Consider the following 24,010-nt stretch of genomic DNA (forward strand, 5'->3'; position numbering starts at 1 on the left):
TTGCTTTTAAATATGTGATTTTAAACACCTGCAAGATTTCATTCCAAATTCAGAATCTGATAATTACAAAAAACCCATGTTTCAGGAAAACAAATTTAGCTTAACATAAAATTCATGTCACTTATCACAAAGTTAAGACAGTGTATAAAGCAGAAAAAACCAGAAATTGGTATTTACAAATGTATATACTATGGGGGTCATTGCCAAGACCACTCCTGTCAGCAGTGAACAACAGCATATGCTTTAATATGCCACGTTTTAAAATGAGTGCAATGGGAAAGATTTTGTCATCTAAAATTAAAATTCAAAGATGGATTGTCTTCAAGGGGAGAAAGACCATTTAGTTCCCGGTAACTAAGTCAGCCATGATGGGTCCCTGGTGTCTCTGGTGGATATATATGGAGTGGACCCTCTAAAATAGATTCCCGGGCTAAAAAGGCCTTGTTGCAAATGTTTCCTCTGTATACAACTCACAATGGCAGAAAATGATAAGCCAAGGATCGAGGATGGCAGCGGCTCTAGGGGTCTGCGCTTCTACCCTTTCTACTGCTGCTACATTTGCAATACTTGTATAAAAACGACCCTCCCCGCCTCCCCCCACACACACCCAGCTTCTGTAAATATTACAAATATGAAATACGTTAAACAAGGCAGTAATACCAGCCCCGCAGCTTGAGAACAAAATTTCCCATTTGACAAAAGGAAAAAAAAAACTTTCCTTTCCCCTCCTCTGTCTTACAGAAAACACAAAAAGCCCAAACCAACTCCTAAGATAAATGTCTGGTAGAAACCACAGCTTGGCCCACTGCTGGCTTGCTGCCCGGGAGATAGATGTGACTGAACAGCCCATTATTTATTTACAGTCTTCAGAAACACCTCGGAGCTCAGGTGTGCCGAGGACAGTGGCTTGGGGCCGGAGAGTAGTTGACGAGTCTGGGCCCATCATAGTCATCAGAATCTGTGGAATCCTCTTCTTCATCTTCTTCGATCACAGAACATTCATCATGGCTAGTTTCCTTGGGACAGAATTAAATCATTGAGTGGATAATCCTTTATTTCTCAGCCTTTCCATTTCACTCAGATTTAGTCATAAAATTAAAAATCTAAAAACTGGTCGAAATTTGGTCGTAACATAGCACTGAAAGTGAATTCCCCAACCATTCTGGCCAAATACTAATTTTCAAATGGCAGCACAACGAGCAAGACAATGGAGAAGTGCCACCCTTCCTAGATGGAATTTGTAACTTCTGAAGATAAGAGGGTCAAGTCACATCACACCATGAACTTTAGTTTTTTCACCTTTAAAAGAAGGGGGTTGAATTAGATGAGCTTGAATGCCCTTTCTAGTTCTAAAATGTTATTATACAGTGATTTAAAGGGTGTGTAAAATTAAAAAACAAAACCCAAAAAACCTTTCAGGCAGGGCGGCCTCTACTGGTAGCTTTTATAAATGGCACTTGGGCCTAGCTCAGAAAATCCCTTAATAAAGGTGGTACCCTGGGGTGGGGAGGGATCCCCTATCTCCCACCCACCTCCTCTTGCCTTTGCTTGGGCACATTTCTCAAGTTCTCCTGAGGATGGAATGGAAGGCTTGCTGGGTCAGCAAGGACTGTTCTTCCCACAGACAGGTGGATGTGAGAGTCTCTAAGAGTACTTGCATGTAGTAAATCCTCAAATGAACACACCTAAAAAGCAGGTGGGGCAGGCAGGCCATCCATTTTTACAGCAGAGCAAACTAGAGCTCAGGATGCTAACCTGCCCAATGGCTGGTTTTTTTTTTTTTAACTTGAAGCAAGCTAGCTTAGGGGTTTTGAGTCCTGAGAAAGACTAACCTTCTTCATGTGTTGGCTTGCTTACCCTTGGGGTTGTGGAGACCTTGAAGGTAGGACACACCATATGGAACCTGGGAATGGCCACATTGAATATCCTGTCCTTGTAGTAAAGGAGATGAAAGGTATAATGTCCTTCCATGTATCCTGAAGTGGTGGAGAAGGTGGTACAGCTGGTGTACTCATACACCCGGCCAGGGCTGAGGATGGGAAACTCTCCTGAGGGAGAAACACAGGGAACATTAACACGTGTCCTTTGGGTCAGGACATAAGGGGACCAGACCTGGGATTTCATAGATCTATATACTGAATTCCAAGTGAGGAAAGTCCTTGGACCCCCTCAACCAAAACAGGCTGGCATCTGCCCTGTGACCGCCTTGCCTGAGAGCTAGAACCAGCTTATCTTTCTGGCTCCTAGGCTGGCTCCCTGTCCACTAGACCAAGCTGCCACCATGAAAATGATGAAGAGACACTTTTTGAAGTCACTAGAAGTTTTACACAGAAAGATAGTATAGTACAGAAAATTCAAAAATTTTAAGTTCTAAAAAGCATTTTTGGCACCAAGATAAGTCAAGTCTGATGCCATTAGCTTTAACAGAGGCCTAAGACACAAAGGTGAAATATTAAGTTAGTAGTGTCAAATTCTCTTCAATGTTCTACATGTATGAATTGTCCCTGAAGTCTTAGGGAAAAATCAGCACAGAGAGAGCAGAACTATTCTAGACCTGGAAATTAATTAGGACAGCCTTAGCTTTATCTTAATTTGTTCAAGAGACTGATTATATAATCAGCATATGGCTTTAACTGTTGATTAAGAAACCCTGGCCATAGAAAGGTTCCAGTACAAAGTCCTCATCATTGACAACCAAACCCATCCAGCAAAAGCAACTGATGGTAAGAAGCTGGGGACAAATAAAATACATCTGGTGACTAAGTTTTCTACTTCCCAACTTCACTGAGAGCAGCTGAATATGAAATGGGCCCCAGCCTGAGCTACTCTGTAGGTCATGGCCCAAAAAGGAGAAATCCATCCTTAAATAATCATACCCAAGAGACAGGACAAGGAAACCCATCCATTATGTTTCTGAAGATAACAATGCCAGAAAACATACCAAGATGGCTAATTACTGTTTGTTCACAAAATCTACATGGTTGGCAGCCGACAAATGCACCGAGTGTCTGGTTCCAATACGCACCCACCACTCCGGGCCCCTGAACCTCTTCGATTTCACCTTTGGCATTGGTGATTCTCCAATATCTGCTGTCTAGCTGACAAGTCTTTTCAGGAAGAGCATCTTTAGACATCTCAATCCTAGAAAAATGGAGAAAACAAGCCTTAAATTTTTATTTAAAAGGAACTGTGGGGGTCATCGCCAGTCATCCTGACCTGTCCTTCACTAAACTCCAATGACTCTGGAGGAGAGAGGGAGGCTGATGACTTTGCCCAGCTCTGCTCCCCAAATCCAATTCAACTTGTAAGTTAAGGCATCATCTTCCTGATGTCATTGGTCCTCTTTGAGAATGAAGAACAAACAGTAAAAACAAAAGGAATTACATTCAGACTTGCAATCCTTTGGGAATTCGTGGTATCTTTTTAAAACCTCAGAATCAAAACCCAACTTGTCACCTGTGATGTGATGAATGGGATCTTTCCTAAGCCTACACGGAGGATGCTTCAGAATGACCACACACATAATTCTGAAACACTAAAGATGGAGAGCAGAGACAGGTCTGATGTGTCCACTAGACAAAAGCAGCATTTCAGATGCTCAAGAGTCAGGGAAGGTTGTGTTGGCCACCCTGGGGAACACTCATAGTGACTCCATTGGCATGTGTGGCAGTGAGTGTTAGGACGCGTGCTAGTCTGAAGTTCTTCTCCTGTTCTTCTCCACAACAATGGAGTTGCTAGGACCCTGGGATGTGCTGAGGGTTATGGAGCCAGGATGATAGAGGTGGGCTTCCTTATTCCAGTGCCCCACACTGCCTCTTGGCTATTCACGTAATTACAATAACAATAATAATTCAGACAAACATGGCGGCATATAGGGGAGAGAAGGTGGAAAGACCTGGCTTGTGGCTTACTTACCTCCATTCCTGCTGGCTGTGTGACTCCAGTAAAGTCACTCAGCCTCTCAGGACCCCAGGGAATTCTAAGAAGTTCAGTTAGAACAAAGATGAACTGGAAGAACAAGGGCCTCACCTGGAACTGGTGCCCCTCTCCCCCCGAAAAATGATCAAAGCTGTCACCAAAGGTTATCTGATAAAGCGGTACCCAAATCTGAGATGTAAGCTTTAACTGCCAACCCGAGACAGAGGTAAAGTCCTTTGTGGACAACTCTCGGAGCAGATTTGTTCAGGTAGTTTCTTGACCTTAGATAAGAAAACTAATGTCAATAAGCATTTATTAAATGCCTACTAAATAAAATGCATCATTAGTCACAGGTGAAGAGGAAGAAAGCAATCAAGCCTAGTCCCCATTCTCCTAAGGAGTACACTCAGTTGTATATATGATGGGTATGAATGTACAAAGACATTTCGTACAATATATATTTAGACCCCTTACCAATAGCTAATACACTCAGAAGAAAAAGCACATCCCGAGAATATACATTTAGCAAATTTGAGAAGATTCATGGGCTGATCATGTGATTTTAAAAGATTTAAGAATTAAAAACCCAAAAGAAGTACAAGTGACAAAAATCTTACTAAGTTGGAGAACGCTATCGAATACAGATGAAGATACGTACCTGAGAATGTGAGATGCTACAAAAACCACCTCCGGGAAACGCCCCTTTGAAAGTTTCATTATACAATGTTTAAAAATGGCAAAAATAAATAAATAAAGTGAACCAACAGGAACTACACCTAATGCTCACCTGATTCGGTAAGTGAAGAAATAGTGAGGTGGATGAACCGAACTGAGTTCTGGGAGAAATGAAGTGGACACCGACACCGTGATGTCTCCCGTTGTCGCCACACATCCTTTATCATGAACATACCTACATAACCAAGAAAGAGGATTCTCTTCTAAATCACTGATTTCAATTCTCTAAGGTTAAAAAAATAACACAAGAGGCGGCCAGGTGGCTCAGCGAGTTAAGAGCACCGGCCCCAGAGTCGGAGACCTGGGATCGAATCCAGGCTCCGATACTTAGCACCACACCCAGAAATAACTGGCCGTGTAACCTTGAGCAAGTTACTTCACCCTAATTGCTTAAAAAAAAATAAAAATAAAAAAAATAACACAAGAAAAACTAGCACGTGGGAGGAAACATCCAGGCTAAGCCTCAATTGCATTATCAAAATTTAAATGAATTTTCTAACAGGGAGATTTTTTTCAGTGTTATCAGATGGAACTCAGCAGTCAAGACTTCATTTCCAAAAAGGAGCTTGTCCATTTAATCTGTCTGACAGATCTGGGATTCACAGTAGCTTATATTTACTGATATTTATAATAGACAGTATAGTTAATGTGATTCTAAAATTTAGAAATAGTTTGGGGTAAACAGAAGAAAAATTGCTAAAATCATATGGGCCATTTTATATATCTATACATCCCCATCCCCACCCCACCCCTCAAACTATACCAAATAATAACACTTTGATTTTCACAATATCCAAGTGAGGTCAGTTACAGACACATCCTTCATTTTAGTAATTCTTTAAAGAAAAGTCTTATCAAGGTACCAGTTGCTATTTATGATTAATAAATAGACAAACGTCCCATTGTTTGTCAAGTAAAAACCAAAGGGTTGCAATGAGCTGAGAGGTGAAAGTGCTGGCTATTGGTGTCTGGGTTGCTATCAATGAAGGATACACCTTAGGGAAACCAGGAAATCTTTGCAGATGTCACCTCAGAATAGGAAGATACCTGAAAATCTGGTCTCTGATGATAGGGTAGCCCCCTGTTACAACATTGTGCACATAAGAAGTAAACCATTCTGAATAAGAAGCACCTGTAAGTCACAAGAAATAGGAAAAATGAGGTTTTACAAAACCAGCTAAGTCTATCCACAGATCAGTTCAACTGAATTCATCAATTCCATCAATTAGACTCTAGAAGATACAGTAGGCAAAGACTCCTCTTGGTAGACTGAAATAGTGCTGGCTCAGGAGTTGTCCTTGGGCCAGTCCCTGCCCCTTCTGGGCCTCAGTTTCTTCAGCTGCAAAGAGGCTGCTGGACCACAAGGTATCTACATTTCCTTCCAGATCTAAGTCCCTCTTCTCCCTTCCTGAGGAGCAGCCCACTCTAGGATTCAGTCATTATTGCTCTGGGAAGTTGTTTCTCACTAATATCTTGGCAGTGGCATTAACAGGACCCATGGGGAGAGGAGGAGGTAGAGAAGGACTGGTCTGGAAAGTGTGTAATAATTCAAATGGTAGCATAAAGTGAAAAGCACTCGTAGGCTGTGAGATTAAGGCAGATAAAATGGGGCCTAGAGGAGTAGGGCTAGAAGCAGAAAGCAGAGAACAATGGTCCTCTCTGGGTTATTCCATCACAGCCTTGAGCATGGGGCTCTCCCTAGTTATTCAGTATACACTTGTGTGCACTGACTTGTTGGGGTCAGTCTTCGGATGTGGGCCTGGCACAGTGCCTGGCCCAGAGTAGACTCTTCATCAATGCTAACCCGGGCAAAGACAGAACCAAGGTCTTGGCACTGTTTCCAGATTGTGCACAAAAAATCTGGGGGAATTCCAGGAAGTCCAGACCTGGGCACCAAGGCTGTGGCAAACTGACTTGGAAATTTTCTTGGGAGCTCAAAACTACAAAAGGTTTCTCCAAAACTGGACACACACAACCAGCATTTCTTGTGAAAACCCATGGTTTTTTTTTTTTTTTAACACATTCTAATACGGTATAATTGTTTTCCTCTGTAATCCTGTGTTACACAGGATATGCCCAACTCATTTTACATGAGATGAACCCCCCCGAGTCCATATAAATCAAATGTTGTCCAATCAAGTATTTGAAAAGTATTAAGGAAGCTTACTGTTTTTAAAAAATACTCTTTTTTTAGCACTATTTTTTAAAATATTGAATTCCAAATTCTCTTTCCCTTTCACCCCTTCCCCTGGTCACCGAGAAGGCAAGCAATAGATCATTTGCACATGAGAAATCATTGGACGCTTACTACCTAAAGGAGCCTGGGAGAACTCCACCGGGGAATACCATTCCCTTCATTTCTTCATTTGGATTCTCAGAGTACAGTCCTATCTGTCAGGACCTGTCCAAGTGCTTCCCTCAGGCTGCCCTAGCCCAGGCTAGCTTTGCCCCTTTCTCTGGCCAGGGAATCTTCTCCCACTATTCCCTTTCCTATGCTATCCTAAGGATAGCTGCAGCTATATTTCTCAGGCAGCAATGGCAGCACCCTAATCCAAAGGCTGGCTTATAGCAATAGCATACCTGCCCTGAGCCAGTCCTTCATTTCTAAGATGACTCAGCACCAAGGGAGGCAAACCACATACCTGCTTGGAAAATGAGTGGCTTTCTCAGAGAGCAGCAAAGGCCACATGATAAAGAAGAACATGGCTCCCACTTCCTTGAAGATGTATAATTTAGAACCCAGAGCCCCTGTTGAGCAAGGTGAGAAGCTAACTGGGGCTTGGACCCATCCTCTACTACCAAAGCACGAAACTTCCTTTTCTCCATGGAACATTTACTATGTGTCAGGCACTGTGCTAAGTGCTAGGGATGCAAATAAAAGCAAAAGACAGCCTTTGCCCTCATGGAGCTTGCACTCCAACCCCAGAAGAAAAAATGTTTCATGAAACAAATGAGGATGATATATCCTTTTACTTCTAACTCATAAGAACGGGTACTGGCAGTACATTATAAAGCCTAGACAGCCTAGAAAATTAAAAGAGAGTTAAAGTGGGCTTAAAGCTTAAACTTAAAAGAAATGAGCCCTACTTATTATATCCCCTCCTTTCAGGGCCCAGGTAGGCTGGGGCACACAATGGTTTTTGCCACTCTGGTAGTGAACAAATACAACTGAAAGCCTTTGCCTGCAACAGCTATCCTCACACAGGTCTAATAAGAAGGTATGTAGCCTTCATGTGGCAAACAGAAAAAAATTAGGGCAATAAGTCTATCTTTACTGTCATTGAGCATGTTCCATTGAAGATTACAAATCAGCAGGGTGCAGCTCCAAAAACCAAACTAGGAGCTCTCCTGAAGCCAGTCTAAACAGAGCTTGTCCATCAATCAAGCAACATCTCACTAGGAACTAAGCACAAATAGTTCTTTCCTAACTTTTTTTTGGGAGTGAAGTGAGGAGCCAATAAATATAGATTTTTTTTTCCTACCTGTAATAAACATATCAATTGCTGATGGATTCCGAGCCATCTGGTCCTAGATAAGAAAAGGTACATCATTATTGATGAAATCAAATTTAATTTCATTTCTATATTATTCTTCCCTGGAACCAAGTACTAACCAACCTTCCCTGAATTCCCCTCCCACCACCAAAAAAAACCCCAAACCCAATAACCCTCATTCAAAAGCTAGGAAGCTGGAGACATGGCTTTCATTGCCCAAATGTCAGAATGCCCTGTTTTGGTGAGCTCTACCCTGAGCCAAGATCCCATTGCATTGGATGTGGAATCATGTACTTGAAAGAGCCCTGGGTTAAACACCAAGAAACCTAGGGTCAAGTCCCAGCTATGCCACTAATTCCCTGTGACCTTGAGCAAATCATTTCTCTTTGGGCCTCAATTTCCCTGACTGTTAAAAGAGATATCTAGCTTTCTGATTTCAAAGGGGTGCTGAGAGCAAAAGAGAGGTAAGAGACAAAAAAGTGAGAAGTCATATAAACAAGAGTTCACCATCATAGAGCACCTTAAGATTTTACAGAGATCTACTTTGAACATTGGTATTACCACAAAAAACCACGGCTCTTTTAAATATTCTAAATGCTTTATGGAGGGAGGCACATGTTCCCGAAAGCCAGGATGTATTCGCTCTTTTTCATGGTCCCTGGTGAGGATTTCTGGGTAAGAAAACCCTTTCCTCTAGTTCTAGATTATCATGTGCTCTGCAGAATCTAATCTTTGAATTGCCTGGGACAGGTGAGAGGCTGTTACTTATTCAGTCGTACAGCCAGTACAGGCCGGGGGCTCCAGGTCACTGCCTCTCATTTTTCATGAGTGTTTGATAATAAACATGGTTTTAGAGTTAAAAGCATATTGCAATTATAATGAGGGATTATAAGAGGTAATGGGGGCACTTCAAGCGAAAAAAGGAAACTTATTATGAACCTTTGGGTAATTTTGTTACAAGTGTGAAACACTAAGAGCAGAAATCAAAGTATAGGAAAATGTTTTTTGTTTCAAGGGATCTGAATTGTCACCCCTAGGGAGTGTTATAGATACAAAACAAAGACAAAAACACACCCTCCTGAAGCCAACTTTAAAACAACTCAGTTACCCACTACAAAAAAGAAAATAGTCAACAGCTCTGTCTTTAAGACAGTCAATGAAATACTAAAATTATTTCAACAAAAAATGTCTACAGATTCTTCAAGACACAAGGGATGTTGGGGCAGCTAGGTGGCGCAATGAATAGAGCACCAGCCCTGGAATCAGGAGGACCTAAGTTCAAATCTGACCTCAGATACTTAACACAAAAACTAGCTGTGTGACCTTGGGCAAGTCACTTAACCCCAACCACCCTCCAAAAAGCAAAAAAAAAAAAAGATACAAGGGATCTTACTAAAAACCTTTATTTTTTTCACCACCTCCTTGTGGTCTTCTGCTCCCCTTCAGCAGCCGGTACAAACTAGGCTCTGACTGCCTGACTCCAAGCCTAGCACCCCCACTTCAGACACATGAAATGTCACTTACTGGACACTGATAGAAGATCTCATACTTGTTGCGGCCTTCTACACTCTCCAGCGCCATATACTGACTCAGCCCAGTGTGGATGCAGAAAGTGAGCGGGAGACATTGCTTCAGGCCCTGCCTCTGCTGGAATCCACCGGCGGCCGTGTCGATGTCCAGCAGATCCTCAGAGCGGTAGTGATTGGACAGGGCCATGCTGCCCATCAACCTTCAGGGTCAAAGAGAAGCTTCCCTGTTACACAGCAGCTCTCCTGGAGATCAGGGACATCCATCCCCTTGGGGTCCATCTTCAAGTGGACTTGGGTTCCTATCAACCCAACCTGCAGCACAATGCTAGAAGATGACGACTGATGCTGCCATGTCTATTAATCCAAGGGATCCGTGAAGCACAGTTTGAATACACAAAGTCTGAATTACATGAAATAAATGTTTAATCCCATGAAGTATGTACTGTGTGGAATCTAGTTGGACCTGCAGTATTAAGCCATGGTGATCCAAGCCTGCTGTCTTCAAAGGGCTTGAGAGTCTACCTCAAGTAGGCAGACTCAAGTAGGGCCATTGGTTTGGAGATAGAAGGTACAGAGAGTGCTCCTACACTGGCCTCCATGGCCTGTGTCTTGGATGACCTCTGGAAACTGTTCTAGCTCAAAATGGTCTCCCATCTAACTCTGCCTCTGAAATCCAGGGGTGGGTCAGTTCAGTCCTCATAAGGCCTAGCCAGGCTGGTCCTGCACAGGCACTAGGTGGTTCCTGACCCCGGCAGTACAATACTTGGTACTTCCCCCCCCAAAAAGGAGCTTCTGTTGTCTCCCTCCAGAAGTCTAACCATACAGAGACCACAGTAAATTAGAAAACTTCTTAACACACGGGCAGAGGGCAATACATGGGCAGAGGGCAGGGACTGAGTAGCGAGACCCAGGTTCTACTTAATCCTTCTCAGTGCCCCAAGAATTCTTCAAGATTAAGTTGCAATTCACCAAGACTTCCCCCAAATGTACCTATGTTGATATAAACTCAAAAACCTAGTTTCATGCTGTATAAATGAAATATTTCAATGTTAAAAAAAGAAAAGAGTAAGCTTTTGTGAACTGAAATCACAGGTTAGAGCACGGCTTCCCCTTCCATGTTGAATATCCTGCCTTCATTAAATTACATTAATTTAATCAACATTTCTTAAACATTCACTAAATGAGATTAGAATGAATTTTAAATATAAATTAGAATAAATCTCATTTAGCCCTTTCAATTTCACATGTCGTTCATTTTATATAGCCATCCAACTCAGCCCAGTTTCTCTCAAACTTGACACAGGGTCTTCATGATTCAAAACAAGAAAAACAAGGTCCCAGCTCACACAGGAATTCTTTTAGAACTCATGAATTTCCTAATCTGCTAACCCTTGGCCATGAACAGTGTGTATAGTTGAGACACACATGCCCATGTGTCTTCCGTGGCAAAGACCTTCCTAGTCTTGAATTTGAAATACAGGTCACCTGTTAACCCAAAGTGATGGTTCCTTAACCCTTTATCTTTAGTGAATTGAGTGAGAGAAAGCCAATGAAAGGTTCTCCGGGAAGTCTGAGAACTACCTGCTGCTGCCTACTGTACAACTGGAAATGTCAGCTGTTTCCTAGGCTAGCTGTGGGAAGGCAAAGCTGGGCTGGAAGGAGGAGGTGGCTGGGGACTTCCCTGTTCGATTCAATCCAATGAGCACTGAATTAGCCCTACTACAGGGATCTTATCAGGGGCTGACCCATGATTCTACTGACAGAGAAAACTATTGGTCCAAGAACTGCTCTGTCCCTGCTCATCTTAAGACAACCACCTGGGGCACTGGCCAGGGCGTACTCCAGAGTTGGTCAGAGGCCAGACTTGAGCCCAGGCCAGCTCCCTGTCCACTGCTCCATGCTGCTTCTCCAGCTCAAAAAGAGGCTCACGGAGAGGTTCCAGTCTAACAGGAAAATGGCTCTTTGTAAATATAGGCTTTTAAGGTTTATGAATATTATCTCCTTCACTAAGAGATGGCTGAAGTGCCTTTATAGCTGAGCACAAATGACTGCCATGCCTCACAGTCCTCTTCCAGCCCTCACCAGAGAGCCATCCAAACCCTAAACACTGGTCTTTTATGGCTGACGCTCCTGACTGGACTTTCCATGGTGCCACAAGCCCACAAAGGCATACGGAAGGAGGGGGAGGGCAGAATCAATGGCTAGGAGCCTCTAAGATACAGGGAAGGGGGGGACGTAAATACATTTGCAGGGAGTTTCACTTGTGGACCTTTTAGTTCCAGCATCTTTGAAATGATAAGAATAGAAAGAAAAAGGTTCAGATCCGAGAGAGAATCTTACCCGGGAACCACCAGCTTCTGCCCATTGTGGATCCGAAAGGAGCATCGATAGTCGTTGGGAAGCTTGCACCCAATCTGTGCTTCTACGGCGTCCAGCTCACGTTCCTCCACGCTGTCTGCAGAGGGGAGAGCAGCGGGCCTTCAGAAGAGCGACACGGCGCCAGAAAGACAAAGAGAGCACACACAAGGAGAGCCCTAGCCTGCTCTTAACAACCAAGTCTGTCTGCCTTTCCTGCTAAGCTCCACCTGCTTCTGCCCTCCCTCCCAACTCCCTGGGATCCTCTAGTCATTCTGTACATATCTATGTGTATATGAAACACACAGGAAGCCCCAAGAGATGAACAAGGAAGAAGGCTGAGGTTTATCTAAAATCTTTAAATATAAATAACAATCTCCCCCTTTCCCATTCCCAACTCAATAACACAGCCTGGATTAAGGTTGAATAGTTGGGTGGGATAGGAAGCTAGAAAAGAGAAATGGAAATGGAACCCCACCCACCCACCCACCCACCCACCACAAAAGCAACCTAGAACTGTTCTCATAAAACAAGACTGGACAGACAAGCAGGAAACAGAATTGGTAGACAGGCCCTGGGGGGTGGGGGAAGGAGAGCTAATAATGACAAGCTGACATTTACAGAGCTCTTACTAGGTGCCTGGCACTGGGCTAAGCACTAACACTAGGAAGTAATTATTAGTCCCATTTTACAGATGGGGGAATTGAGGCAGGGGTTAAGTGACTTGCCCAAGGTGACAGTCACCTAGTAAGTGGGCAAGGCTGGATGGGAACTCGGGTCTTCCTGACTGTAAGCTGGGTGCTCTACTCACTGTGCCACATAACACATTAAAAGTAAAGTTTGAAAATTATTCTGTGTCAACTACAGATATAAATTCTGTGTTGTTCTTTGTATGTATATCAACATTATAAAACTTTTAATTTCAAAATACAGAAAAACATCTGCTTTTATCAACCAGTGGTAGATGGCCTGGGAGGATCACCCACCTGGCTTTCTCAAAGCCCCAGGATCTTCACCAGTGGTGAGGTCAGAACCCCTCAGTGGCTGGCATTTTTTCTTCAGTGGAAGAACCTTTTGTTTTAGTTAAAACTTAAAATAACAGAAGGAAGATTGAAAAAGCACATCTCTGTTTTTGGTCTGGATTAGTGACCTCAGTGTAGAGAATTCTGTATATTCCCTAGGTGGCTGGGGCTTCTTCCATTAGAATGGGAGCTACAGAAGGGCTGGGGCCCTCAGGGCTTCTGGATTTGTATTTCAGAGCCAAGTCCTCCTCACATAACAACTTTAAAAAATACTCCAAAAGACGGGAGGAGATCAAGTGAAAGTTGAACCTCTAAACAGTGTAAATGCCTTAATTTTGTCTTTATATTTCCTTGTCTAGGATTGCACATCTAGGGAGGTCTTCCTTCTATCACCAGCCTTCAGCACCTTCTCACCTGGTCTATGCCCATAAATCCTCTGCCAATGTTGCTCAAGGTGATTGCCCAGGATCACACAAACATGACCCAGATATTCTTAACTCCCTAACACTGGTCCTCTAAATATGAATCAATAAACATTTATTAAGCACCTGTGCTAAGCATTAGGAGAGATGGCTCAAAGGTGAAATCAACAGGCCTTGGCAACAGCTTGGACATGGGGTGAAGGGCCGGTGAAAGATAGTGAGGGGTCCGGGATGGTTCCAAGATTGTGAGCCTGAGAGGCGGGGAGGATGAGGGTGTTCTCTACAAAAATGGGGAAGGGAGGCTTTAAGGGGGAAGAGAATGAATTCTGTTTTGGACATAGTGAGTTCAAGATGTCTACTGGACGTCCAGATGTCTGAAAGGCAGCTGGAGATGTGGAACTGGAGGTCAGCAGAGAGGTTGGGTTGGCCTAGGTAGATCTGAGTCATCAGCTGAGAGATGGCAGTATATAGAGGGAGAAGAGAAGAAAGCCCAGGACAGACCCCTGAGAGACACGTCCCATTTAGAGGGAGTGATCTGGAGGAGGATCCAGCAAAGGAGACCATGCTGTCTCCAAAAATAGGTCCACATATTTTTACATATAACTTCTGTTCCAAATCTAACATCATAAGCAATCATTTTCTATTTAGAAATAATCTTTAAACATAATGCACTAGCTCTTAAAATTCTTCCTAACAACATTTCTCCCTTTACATAGCAGTCTGATATTTTGGGAGGATTCACTAAAAAACAGAACTTTGTTTGTGAACTCACTGTTGCTTGTGTGTCCATACCTTGGTGATTTTGTTGGAACTCTGTATGGAAGCATCCAGCAATGTGTAATACAAATTAAGAATTAATCCTAGAGACCAAAGTGCAGGTGTGAAGTCCTAGAATAAAGTCAAGTAGAGTGCGGTATCCCAAAGGAGGAAAAAGTAACAGTAGGAAAGTGTTCTTGTTCCCCTTCTGTTTGCCAAAGTCTAGACTGCAAGAAGGGTTAGTTTCATGGAGTAAATCAACCACTTCCAGCATCCAGTCTTTGGTTAGCTATTCTAAAATCCCAACTAAGTACAACTCACAGTTCTTCTCAAAGAGCCCAGTCTGGAATTTCCTCCAGTTTCACAAACAGGGCCAGGGAAGGTGCCTGGGCAAAAGAGAGGGTCGGTTTTTATTTCGCAGAAGGAGCCTCTCAACAATCAGAAATGTCAGTATATTTAACTATAATAGCTACCTTTTATATAGTGCCTCTAAGTGATTAATTACAAATAGCATCCCATGAATCTCACAACAACCCTGGGAGGAAGGGGCTACTATTCCCAGGTCGTGCCGCTAATAAAGTTAAGTGTCTGTCAAATCACTGGATTTGAACTCAAGTTTTGCTGCTCAGCCTCAGGAGGAGAAGCAGACCCTACACCAGGGATAGGATCCTGTGTGTTTCTAGTATATCTAGCATCTGGTAGTCAAACACTTTTAGTTTACAGTCTCAAACTGTAATGCGAATGTAAATTTTAAAGATCTTCCCTGCCCCTAGGCTAAAGTGCAGCAGAAGCCTGGGGAGGGAGGCTTGTTTTTCAGTAGATACTTCTTGATTGGCCAGTGGGCCAATAAGGTTGTTACATTCTCTGAGCCAGGAGAAGGCTATATAAGCCCTGATGTGTAGCTTTGTTTTGGGACTCACTTTGAGAAGTGTTTTGTGATTTGATCTGAATTCTGGGAAGCCGTTGTTGAGAGTCCCCCGGCTTTGAAAAACCCAGAATGTGGAAACCCAGATGTTGACTGGGTATGGATGTAATGGTTGGACAGTTTGGAAATCTGTCTACTTGATGTTTCTGTCTTGATAATTATGCCTGTATATTTTGAGGTTCAGGGTGCTGACCTTTTTGCCCTGAACAAGGTAAACGATATATGGTCTGACTGATTAAAGTAAGCTTGTTAACCCATTTTGAGTTGCTTTCCTTTAACAAAGCAGATCCAAGAACCTGTGGTAGCTGCAAACCCTGAGGACGCGCTTGGGGTGCTTGCTGCTACACAAACTTCCTTTCCTTACCCAATGGGGTGGTTTCCCCCACCCAAACCCCTCCCAAAACTAACCACCTTGGACTAGTCATTTCCCCACTTTGGACCCTGGTTTCCTCATCTCATTGGCTTAGATAGCTAAAAATCTATCCCCATGTATCATACATTGTTCAATGACTGATTCTTGATCAATGAAGCTAATTTTTCAGTCAGATCAACACTCAAGACTAGGTTCTTTCTTTTGGGGGAGAAGGGAGGGAGGTTGAAGAACAAAAGGCAACAAGTCAAGTAACTTGTGATAGAAAAGCCTGTCCAATGATGTGTCCGTGGTCATGTGACTAGAACTAGTGAAGCTGGGTGCTAGTGTGATAGTGCCAGGCCGAGGTCAGGAAGAACTGAGTTCAAATTCTGCCTCAGACACTTATCAGGTGTGTGACACTGGCCAGTCAACCTCTGCCTCGGTTCCTTCATTTGTAAAATGAAGATGATGGATGATGACAGCACCTCCCTCCCAGGGCTGTGGTGAGGGACCATTTGAGGGATCTAATGAGGTAACAGCTGTCAAGTGCTCGGCACAGTGCTGGGTATGGTAGGTACTTGAGGTAGGTGGTGAGCTAGACCTAGAGTCAGCAAGATTTTTTTTCTTTATGAGTTCAAATCTGGCCTCAGACACTTAATAGCTCTGTGACCCAGGGCAAGTCACTTAACCGCCATTTTCCTCCTCTGTAAAATGAACTGGAAAAAGAAATGGCAAACCACTCTACCATCTTTGCCAAGAAAACCCCAAACATTATCATATTTATTATATTATTTACAATTATAATTTCTATTATTTGTTATCATATTGTATCATAGGATTACTATTATAGGATCAAAGACCTAGAGCCAGACTAGCACTCTTAAGAAAAGATGGATGATCCCTGCCTAGCTATCATCACTCAATTCAAGTCTTCCAACTCAATATTTGGTGTTCTTTCTACCACAAAATATTCTTGCGACAGTGAGAAATGCTGGCCTGCAGATGGAGATGCAACCACCAGTGCCGTCCACCACAGGGACCCTGAGGCCACTCAGCTCTTGCTACTTGGCAGTGGGGTTTACATCCTCTCTTCTGATCTCATCTGCCCAGATGACTGGCATCTCTCAGGTGGGGAGGGAGGGGTTTTCAATCACCTGGTAAGATACCTCTGTTCCTTTACTGGAAACCCTTACCTAATAGGCTGTTCCTTATCACCAGTATGCTACTTACAGGCCCTGAGTAGCAACTGTATTGGGAATGATTTTCCCTTTGCTCCATGACCCCAAATCCCAAATGATTATTATATAGCTCATTTCTTCTATGGCCTTAATAATAATGTGTACTCTCTTCCAGAACCTAGCTTCCCCCCTTCCTTAGCCTTCTAAGCAATTAATTTTTATGTCCCCATTCACAACATCATTTATTATGAAAGAAACCTTTTTGTCAAGCAGGAACCAAATGGCCTGCTTAACCAGAGGGAACAGAGACAACAAGCCTGTGGGCCCAATGAGAAGAGGGGGAAAGCAAACAAATTTCCAGCCTTTCAATGGAAATATTTATGATGTTCTGGAGAACAGAATAATCACCCTGACTAACACTGCAGAGTTTCATCAGGAAGAACTGAAAAAGAAAATCAATCTAAAACCCACTTATCTAAATTCATACTTGTGTATATGGAGCAAAGGGATGGTTATTTTGTATTTATTATCCACCCAAAAGCATTCCAAAGTTAACTTCTGTCAGACAAGGCCTTTTCTCTATTCAGCAGCAAGGAAATAATTTGAAGGGTTAGTAAAGAAGATGGCTTTTAAGGAAGCAATTCAGTTTAAAGCTCCCCAGTTAAAATTCTGTTAAAGACCCCGGTATCTAAGATACTTCAAAGTGATAAGTATGTAAAAAAAAAAAAGGAAGGAGCTTCTACATTAAAGGATGGAAATCCACCAGTGTCCTACCCCAGCAGCTTCTCACCTCTCTAAGGCAGTGTTCATGTCACCCATCCCTTAGGCCAGCACCAGTCTCTAGGCCTTGATAAATTCAGTGACTACCTCCTGGGGGCAGTAAAGGCTCATGAAAAAATTTCTCTTCTACCAGACTGGGCTGGGGGGGCTTTATAGGAGGAATTAGATGTAAAGTTCACACATTTGCTTTTTTTTTAAATACTCCCAAGAGGGAAAAGGGGTTGAAGCTGTGCCTCTATTGTTTAAATGCCCTAAGTTTGTCTTTATATTTTGATGGTTCTGATAGCTTACCAGCCTTCCACACCTTCTTATCTATTCCATGACCATAAATTCTCCAGAGGACCTCTACAATGCACTGGAAGTCTATGAGAGAGAGGCTGGTACAGCACTCACATGGTGCCCCTAACTCTGGCTAATGATTTGATCACATTTGGTTTATAATTTAATAAGTTCTTTGTTGTTGTTCAGTGGTTTCAGGCACATCAGATTCTTTGTAAACCCCATTTGGGATTTTCCTTGGCAAAGATACTGGAGTAGTTTGCCATTTCCTTCTCCAGCTCATTTTACAGATAAGGAAACTGAGGCAAACAGGGTTAAGTGACTTGTCCAGGGTCACACCGCTTAGTGTCTGAGGCCAGATTTGAACTCATGAAGATGAAGTCTTCCTCATTCAAAGACCAGGGCTCCATCCACTGCATCACCCACTCACTGCAAAAATTTCTACATGGGCCATTTAAAAAGTGGAAGGATATGTTTTATGGCCACCTTCTCTTCACCCAAGTCAAAATAATTTAATAAGAGAACCACCAGATTTGGTCACCGAGCCTTGTGTTCTAATGAGAATAGAATCTTCTCAAGTGGCTCAATGTTGGAGGAATGAGGAGCATTTCAGACAAAGTTGTGAAGCATGAATGACTTTGGACATCATTTAAAGAGAAGCTGAGACAAAAGCAAGAAGGCTCATGGGGCCTGGGTGAATGAGAATACTTCTTCAGATAAGTTCAGATAAGTTCCCTTATCAGCAAAAACAGGGGTGGGAGTAAGGGGCAGATGAGGATTATGCTAGGTACATTGAAAGACTGTTAACTCTTATTATGGAGCTGTACTTGCCAAACAAAATCCTGTTACTGGATAAAGGAAAGGAGGCAGAGTTTTGTATTGGAGGGGGCAGGGGAGCACAAACTCCACTGAATTTGGATCTAGCGGTGTGACCTTAGGCAGGTCACACAAACTTTCCTCATCTGGATAATGTGGTAAGATGTTCTGCCTTTTAGGCCATTAATGTTATTATTTTAACAAATATTTTCATTTTCTAGTCTCCTGGTACAGGATTATTGCTTATTCTACCTAAAAATACCAGCCTTGCCATGCCAAGATGACGAAGTTAGCATTAGAGTGTAGGGTGTGACCTTTTCATAAAAATATCAGCTTCCTATTTAATTGACTCCAAGTCAAAGCTGAATATTAAGCACAACATGGATTTATAGACAGTGGGCATTCTTCAAATTAATCTTTGGTGGATCCCACAGCCGGGCACACATCCCAAAGGGGTCAGACCTAGAAAGGCTCCATACTACCCAAAATATTCATAGAAGTACTTTGGGAGGGGACAGGAAGGGAAGGGATAGGAATGAGCTGGAAGCAAACTGAGGCCCCCTGTACACTGTGGTACATTAATATAATGGAATATTGTTCAGCTATAAGAATCAATGAATGAGGAATTCAGAAACAGAGACTTGTGTGGAATGCAGCAGAGTCAAGAAAGTAGAACCAAGACAACAATATATAAAAGTATACTGAAACAAAAGCCACAGGGAAGGTCACCTCTCTATAATCTTAATCTTGGAAAAGGTAGTGAACTATGGAGATGGGATGGTGCATTCCATATGAAGGAGTAAAGAATGTGATGTAAAAGGACATAAATAAAAATAAAATTTTAAAAGGTTAGTCTCTTTAACAATTAAAAAAAAAGAAGCATCCACAATACCTTTTAGAGATCCAATCATCCTTGGACACCTCTGTCCCAAGTATCTTTCCAGGTCGTCCCAGGCTTTTTTAAGAGTAGCATAATGTTGAATATATCTTCCCAGATCAATATAAGTGTCTCTGAAGAGAGTTTTCCAACTTTTGTTCTTCTGAGTTTTTTCTGCCCTAAACAGATAATAAAACAAACACTTGAGAATCTTAAGAACTATCATGAGCACATACTAACAGCTACCTGGATGTTATATTTAGGCTTATATGGGGTTGCTTTAACTTATGTAAAGTGATTTTTAATTGGAATGTTATAGATTAAAACATGAATATCAGACTAAATATGATAGGTTAGGAACAAATTATTCCAACCAAATGCTTTCACATTTGTAGCCACACAGAGGGGAAAGAATGTGGGAGATAAGATTCCAGGAACATGCAAAAAACAGTGATGTCATGACATCAATGATGGGTAAGGTCTATGGTGAATAAATTCCTTACTAAGGAAAATACAAGGGAAGTTAGCCTGAGGATCTTAAAACATCAAAACCTACAAAATACCTTTATTATGATTAGTGTGTCCTAGGGATAAACTTTTCTCAATCTTACTAAAAAGAACAGACACACCAGCAGTAACCTAATGGATATCACTAATCTAATGTATATGGTGGCTAGATGGTAGAGACTGGCAATCAGAGAGAGGCCTGGGTTCAAATTGTGGCTCAGATACTCACTAGCTGTATGACCTCCCCCTCAAGTCTGTTTCTTCCCCTGGAAAACATGGGGTGGCCTCTTTTTCTAGTTCTAAAACTGCATGTAGACAAAGAATCAGGCAGGATGCCACATTTGCCTCTTGGACCAGCTGCAACCTGGCTGAGGTTTTTTGGTTGCCTTTTGATGATGTGATGCCTCATTCTTCTTCCCCACATACTTACTCTGACAAAAGCCAATATTTCTTGCAATGTCTTCTCCAGAGAGGATCATGGTTTGATAGCTGGTTTAAGCGTCGACTGACACAACTGCAGCTGCCATATAAATTAGAATTTTGATTAGTTAAGTGAGACTGCCCACAGGAGAACAGGGCAACAAGGAGTTAAAAATAAACTGCCTGTGTTGGCCAGTAGGATTACCTGTACATCGACCCCCCCCCATATTCCCCCCCCATATTAATAAACTGAAACCCGAAATGTAAATTTAGACCAGACAGGCCTAGAAGACAGACAGACAGACACACACACACACACACACACACACACAGAGCCCTTCATGCTTTCATGCTTGCCTTGGAACTAAGAACCTTTCCTCCATTGTGATGGAGAAAATCTCAGTTTTATGTAATAGACCACAGTTAAGGCCAGATTTAGGCAAAATATTTTTGTGCAAGTTCTCTGCTGGAATTCTCTTCCAGTCAAGGGCCATGGGCAGTCTTGGGACATTTTATCTCCTGGTCTAATTTTACCTTAAATTAAAAAAAAAAAAACGATGCAGCCAAAAACCCAATTTGACTGTAGCAATTATTCTAACAGAGTCCAGCTAAATTCATGACAGTCTTCATGGGTACCCATCCAACAAGTTTCATATCAGTGTTGCTCAAATGCACCAAGATTTTAATATTCCACACATTCATCGTCTAACAACAGACCTCAAAGCTCTCCCCAGCTAATCTGGAGAAACACCCCTCCCCCCCGAAAAAAAACAAAACACGAGGAACAAGGAGCTATGGATTAAAAACAGGAATCAGGAAAAGAGGTGTTCCAGCATCTGTCTGGAGCAATACCTAAGCTGAAGAAGGCTATAGGAAATGAGGTTTGTAGTCCCAGGGAGGAGCACAAAAATATGTAGCAAGATGGGACTTCATTTCATTTTTCTTGTTTTTATTTTATATGCAATATCTTAGGCACTCTGTCATGGGAAGAGACAACTGACTTTGGCTTTGGAGTGAGCTAAATCTAGGCCCCTGGTAATGGCTCCCTGTATGAACATGGTCCAGTTACCTCTGAGCTGGTCAGGACATGGATTTCCACATTTCTAGTTCTAAATCTTATCAAGAATCAGAGCAGATTGACAGAGGCCTTGTCTTCAAGAAACTTATAGTCATATATACAAAAAAAAAAAATACAAGGTTATAGGAGAAGGGCAGGAGCTTGCGGGCTGATGGCCAAGAAAGGTATGTAAGGTACCAGACTGAAATTTCCCTTCCTTCCATTGTTACCTCCCCATGGCCCAGCACCAGAGACGAAGTCCAGGAGGAATTTCCCTCCAGGTGGCCTGACCTCTTTCCAAGACTGGGACTGGGGAAAGCCTAACTGTGTTCCACATCTCCTCCTTCTCCTAGAAGCCTTTTGTTCTCCACTCTCCTTGGGTTTTAGAAACAGATCAAATCAAATTTAGCATGGATCCTGGATGATGAGTAAGGCACTCCTCCAAACAGTGGCTGGCACTGCAGTTTACATGGGTTGACCCACTTGGTCCTGGATGAAGACCATCATGCAGGGAGCTTTTTCCTTCTTGGCCAATGGGAAGCACTAAACGAATGCTTGCTAGTCCCCATTTTACAGATGAGGAAACTGAGGCTCCCAGGAGGAGGAGGGGCAGGCCCGGGGCAGCCCGGTCCTTCCAGGCCACAGGTAGCCCCACATTCGTTGCTGGAGGCTCGGGCTGGTGAATTTCCAGAGACGTCGGTGGGTTCCCGGCCCTCCCAGGAGCTCTCCAGGGTACGAGAACCTGGGAGCGCGATCTGGGGCAGCCCCGCAGGAACAAGGTCATGCCTGATTGTACAAACAGACCCAGCTCCAGGCCAGTGGCCGGAGACGAAGGCCAAGGTCAGGGAGGCCAGCTCCCACCAGCTCCGCAGCAGGGGGGATGGGGAGGGGGCCCACTGGAGGGCCGGCGGGATCTGGGGGGGCCCGGAGCGACCCGACCTCTCCAGGGCTGGCCTCGGGGGTCGTGGCTAATGGGGGGCTGCTGACTAGGGGGGGGGCTAAGGCTTTAAGGGGGGGAAGGGGCTGGCGAGGCGAAAACGCAGCCCCGGGTGACAAGGCCAATCTCTGGGTCCCCTGCGCACCCTGCCCGGAGGCGGGGTCCCCGGGCCGGGGGCTACGGGGGCTGGGATCGGACGCCAGCTGAGTGACCTTGAGAGGCCCCGACCGCCGGGGCCTCAGTGTCCTCATCTGCAAAATGGGGGTGTCGGGTTGTCCGGCCCGAGAGACCCCCGTCCCGCCGCATCTACCGCGCAACGACTGCCGCAGGGCCCGGGGGGCTCCCAGGCCCTGCCCCCCGCTCCGCCCGGGCCCGCAGCCGGGCCGCGCCCGGGGCCTGCGCCATGCCCTCCGCCCCCGGCCCAGGCCCCGCACCCCGGGGGGACTCAGCTCCGAGGAGGCCTGGGCCGCAGCGGCTCCCACGAAGCGGGGGAGGGGCAGGCTCCGCGCCGATCGCCGCCCCCGCCGCGGGGTCCCCTCGGCCCCCCCCTTACCTGACGAGGTCCTGGTAGTCCAGGAAGGAGAAGATGAGCAGCAGGGGGTCGGTGGGCAGCAGCTCCAGGCACAGCTCGGGCTCCTCCGCCCCCAGCGCAGCCGCCGCCGCCGCCATCTTGCCAGGCCCCGGCTGCGGACTCACGCCCCGCCCCGGCCACGCCCCGGCCACGCCCTCACGCCCGAGGATCGGAGGAGGAGGAGGAGGAGGAGCGCTGCGAAAGGGCCAGGGAGCCCGGAGCCGCCAGCAGGGGCGTGTCCGGACACGCCTCTCTTTGGCGCGGCCGGACATCGTGGGAGGGGGCGAGGGGGTAAAGGACTGGGGGGTCCCGGACTGACCTGGGCGAGGAGGGGGGGTGGGGAGCAGGAGCCAGACGGGGCGGACCCGGGCTGACCACACGGAGGAGGAGGAGGAGGGATGGGGAGCAGGAGCCAGACGGGGCGGACCCAGGCTGACCACACCGAGGGAGAACAGGAGGAAGGAAAAAAATGATGCAGGACCACCCCGGACTGACCACAGCGAGGGACAGGAGAGAAAGAGGGAGGGGAGAAATCAGGATCTGGCTGGAAAAAGAAGACCCCAGCCCAAGAGCGAAGCCCCTGGACTGCCCGGAGTAAGAGACGCAGCTCTCTCTGCACTGTGCTGCGGGGATGGGTCACCCGACAACGTCTCGCATTTAAGGAGAAGGAGGAGTCATTTGTCCCGCCCTGCCCACGCCCATTTTCCCCAGCCCACAGGAGATTTCCACCTTCCCACCGCCGTACTTGCCTCCAATTCTTGGACTGATTGGGAGGGGTATGTTGGACAGATCTGTGGTTTGGCTGCTTGGTCCCCTCCCCTTTACTAAACTTCTGCCCCAAAAGTCTAAATTCAGGGTCTTGATCCAGTGTCTCTCCCATGCCCTTCATAGCTCTGGTTGGATCTACCTCCCCCTCCCTCATCTCTCTGCATTTCTTCTGAATGTCGGTCATTTCAAAGCAATTTAACGCAACCCAACCGTTCGCTGCGAAAAGGAAAGTCTTTGCCCTCAGGGAACTTACAGTTTACTGCGGGGAAATACCCTTCCAAAATATTTTCGAGCTTGGTCTCCTTTCTGCCA

At 44.6% G+C, this 24,010-nt stretch overlaps 1 protein-coding gene across 1 annotated transcript; it reads right to left on the minus strand.

The window, feature by feature from the left end:
* FBXO3 (F-box protein 3) lies at window positions 1–23,069 on the minus strand. The gene is made up of 11 exons (XM_069091387.1): window positions 22,913–23,069; window positions 20,376–20,465; window positions 19,454–19,617; window positions 12,017–12,131; window positions 9,672–9,876; window positions 8,136–8,181; window positions 5,701–5,785; window positions 4,706–4,828; window positions 3,026–3,141; window positions 1,858–2,048; window positions 1–1,016 (listed from the first exon to the last, which is right to left on the minus strand). The coding sequence occupies exons 1-11, from the start codon at window positions 23,026–23,028 to the stop codon at window positions 885–887; spliced, it is 1,383 nt and encodes a 460-aa protein (XP_068947488.1). The 5' UTR covers window positions 23,029–23,069; the 3' UTR covers window positions 1–884.
* Between the last annotated feature and the right edge of the window lie 941 nt (window positions 23,070–24,010).

Source organism: Petaurus breviceps, unplaced genomic scaffold, assembly GCF_028583685.1.
Source record: "Petaurus breviceps papuanus isolate PSGF00001 unplaced genomic scaffold, PetGlider_PUasm1.0 188, whole genome shotgun sequence".
NCBI lineage: Eukaryota > Metazoa > Chordata > Mammalia > Diprotodontia > Petauridae > Petaurus > Petaurus breviceps.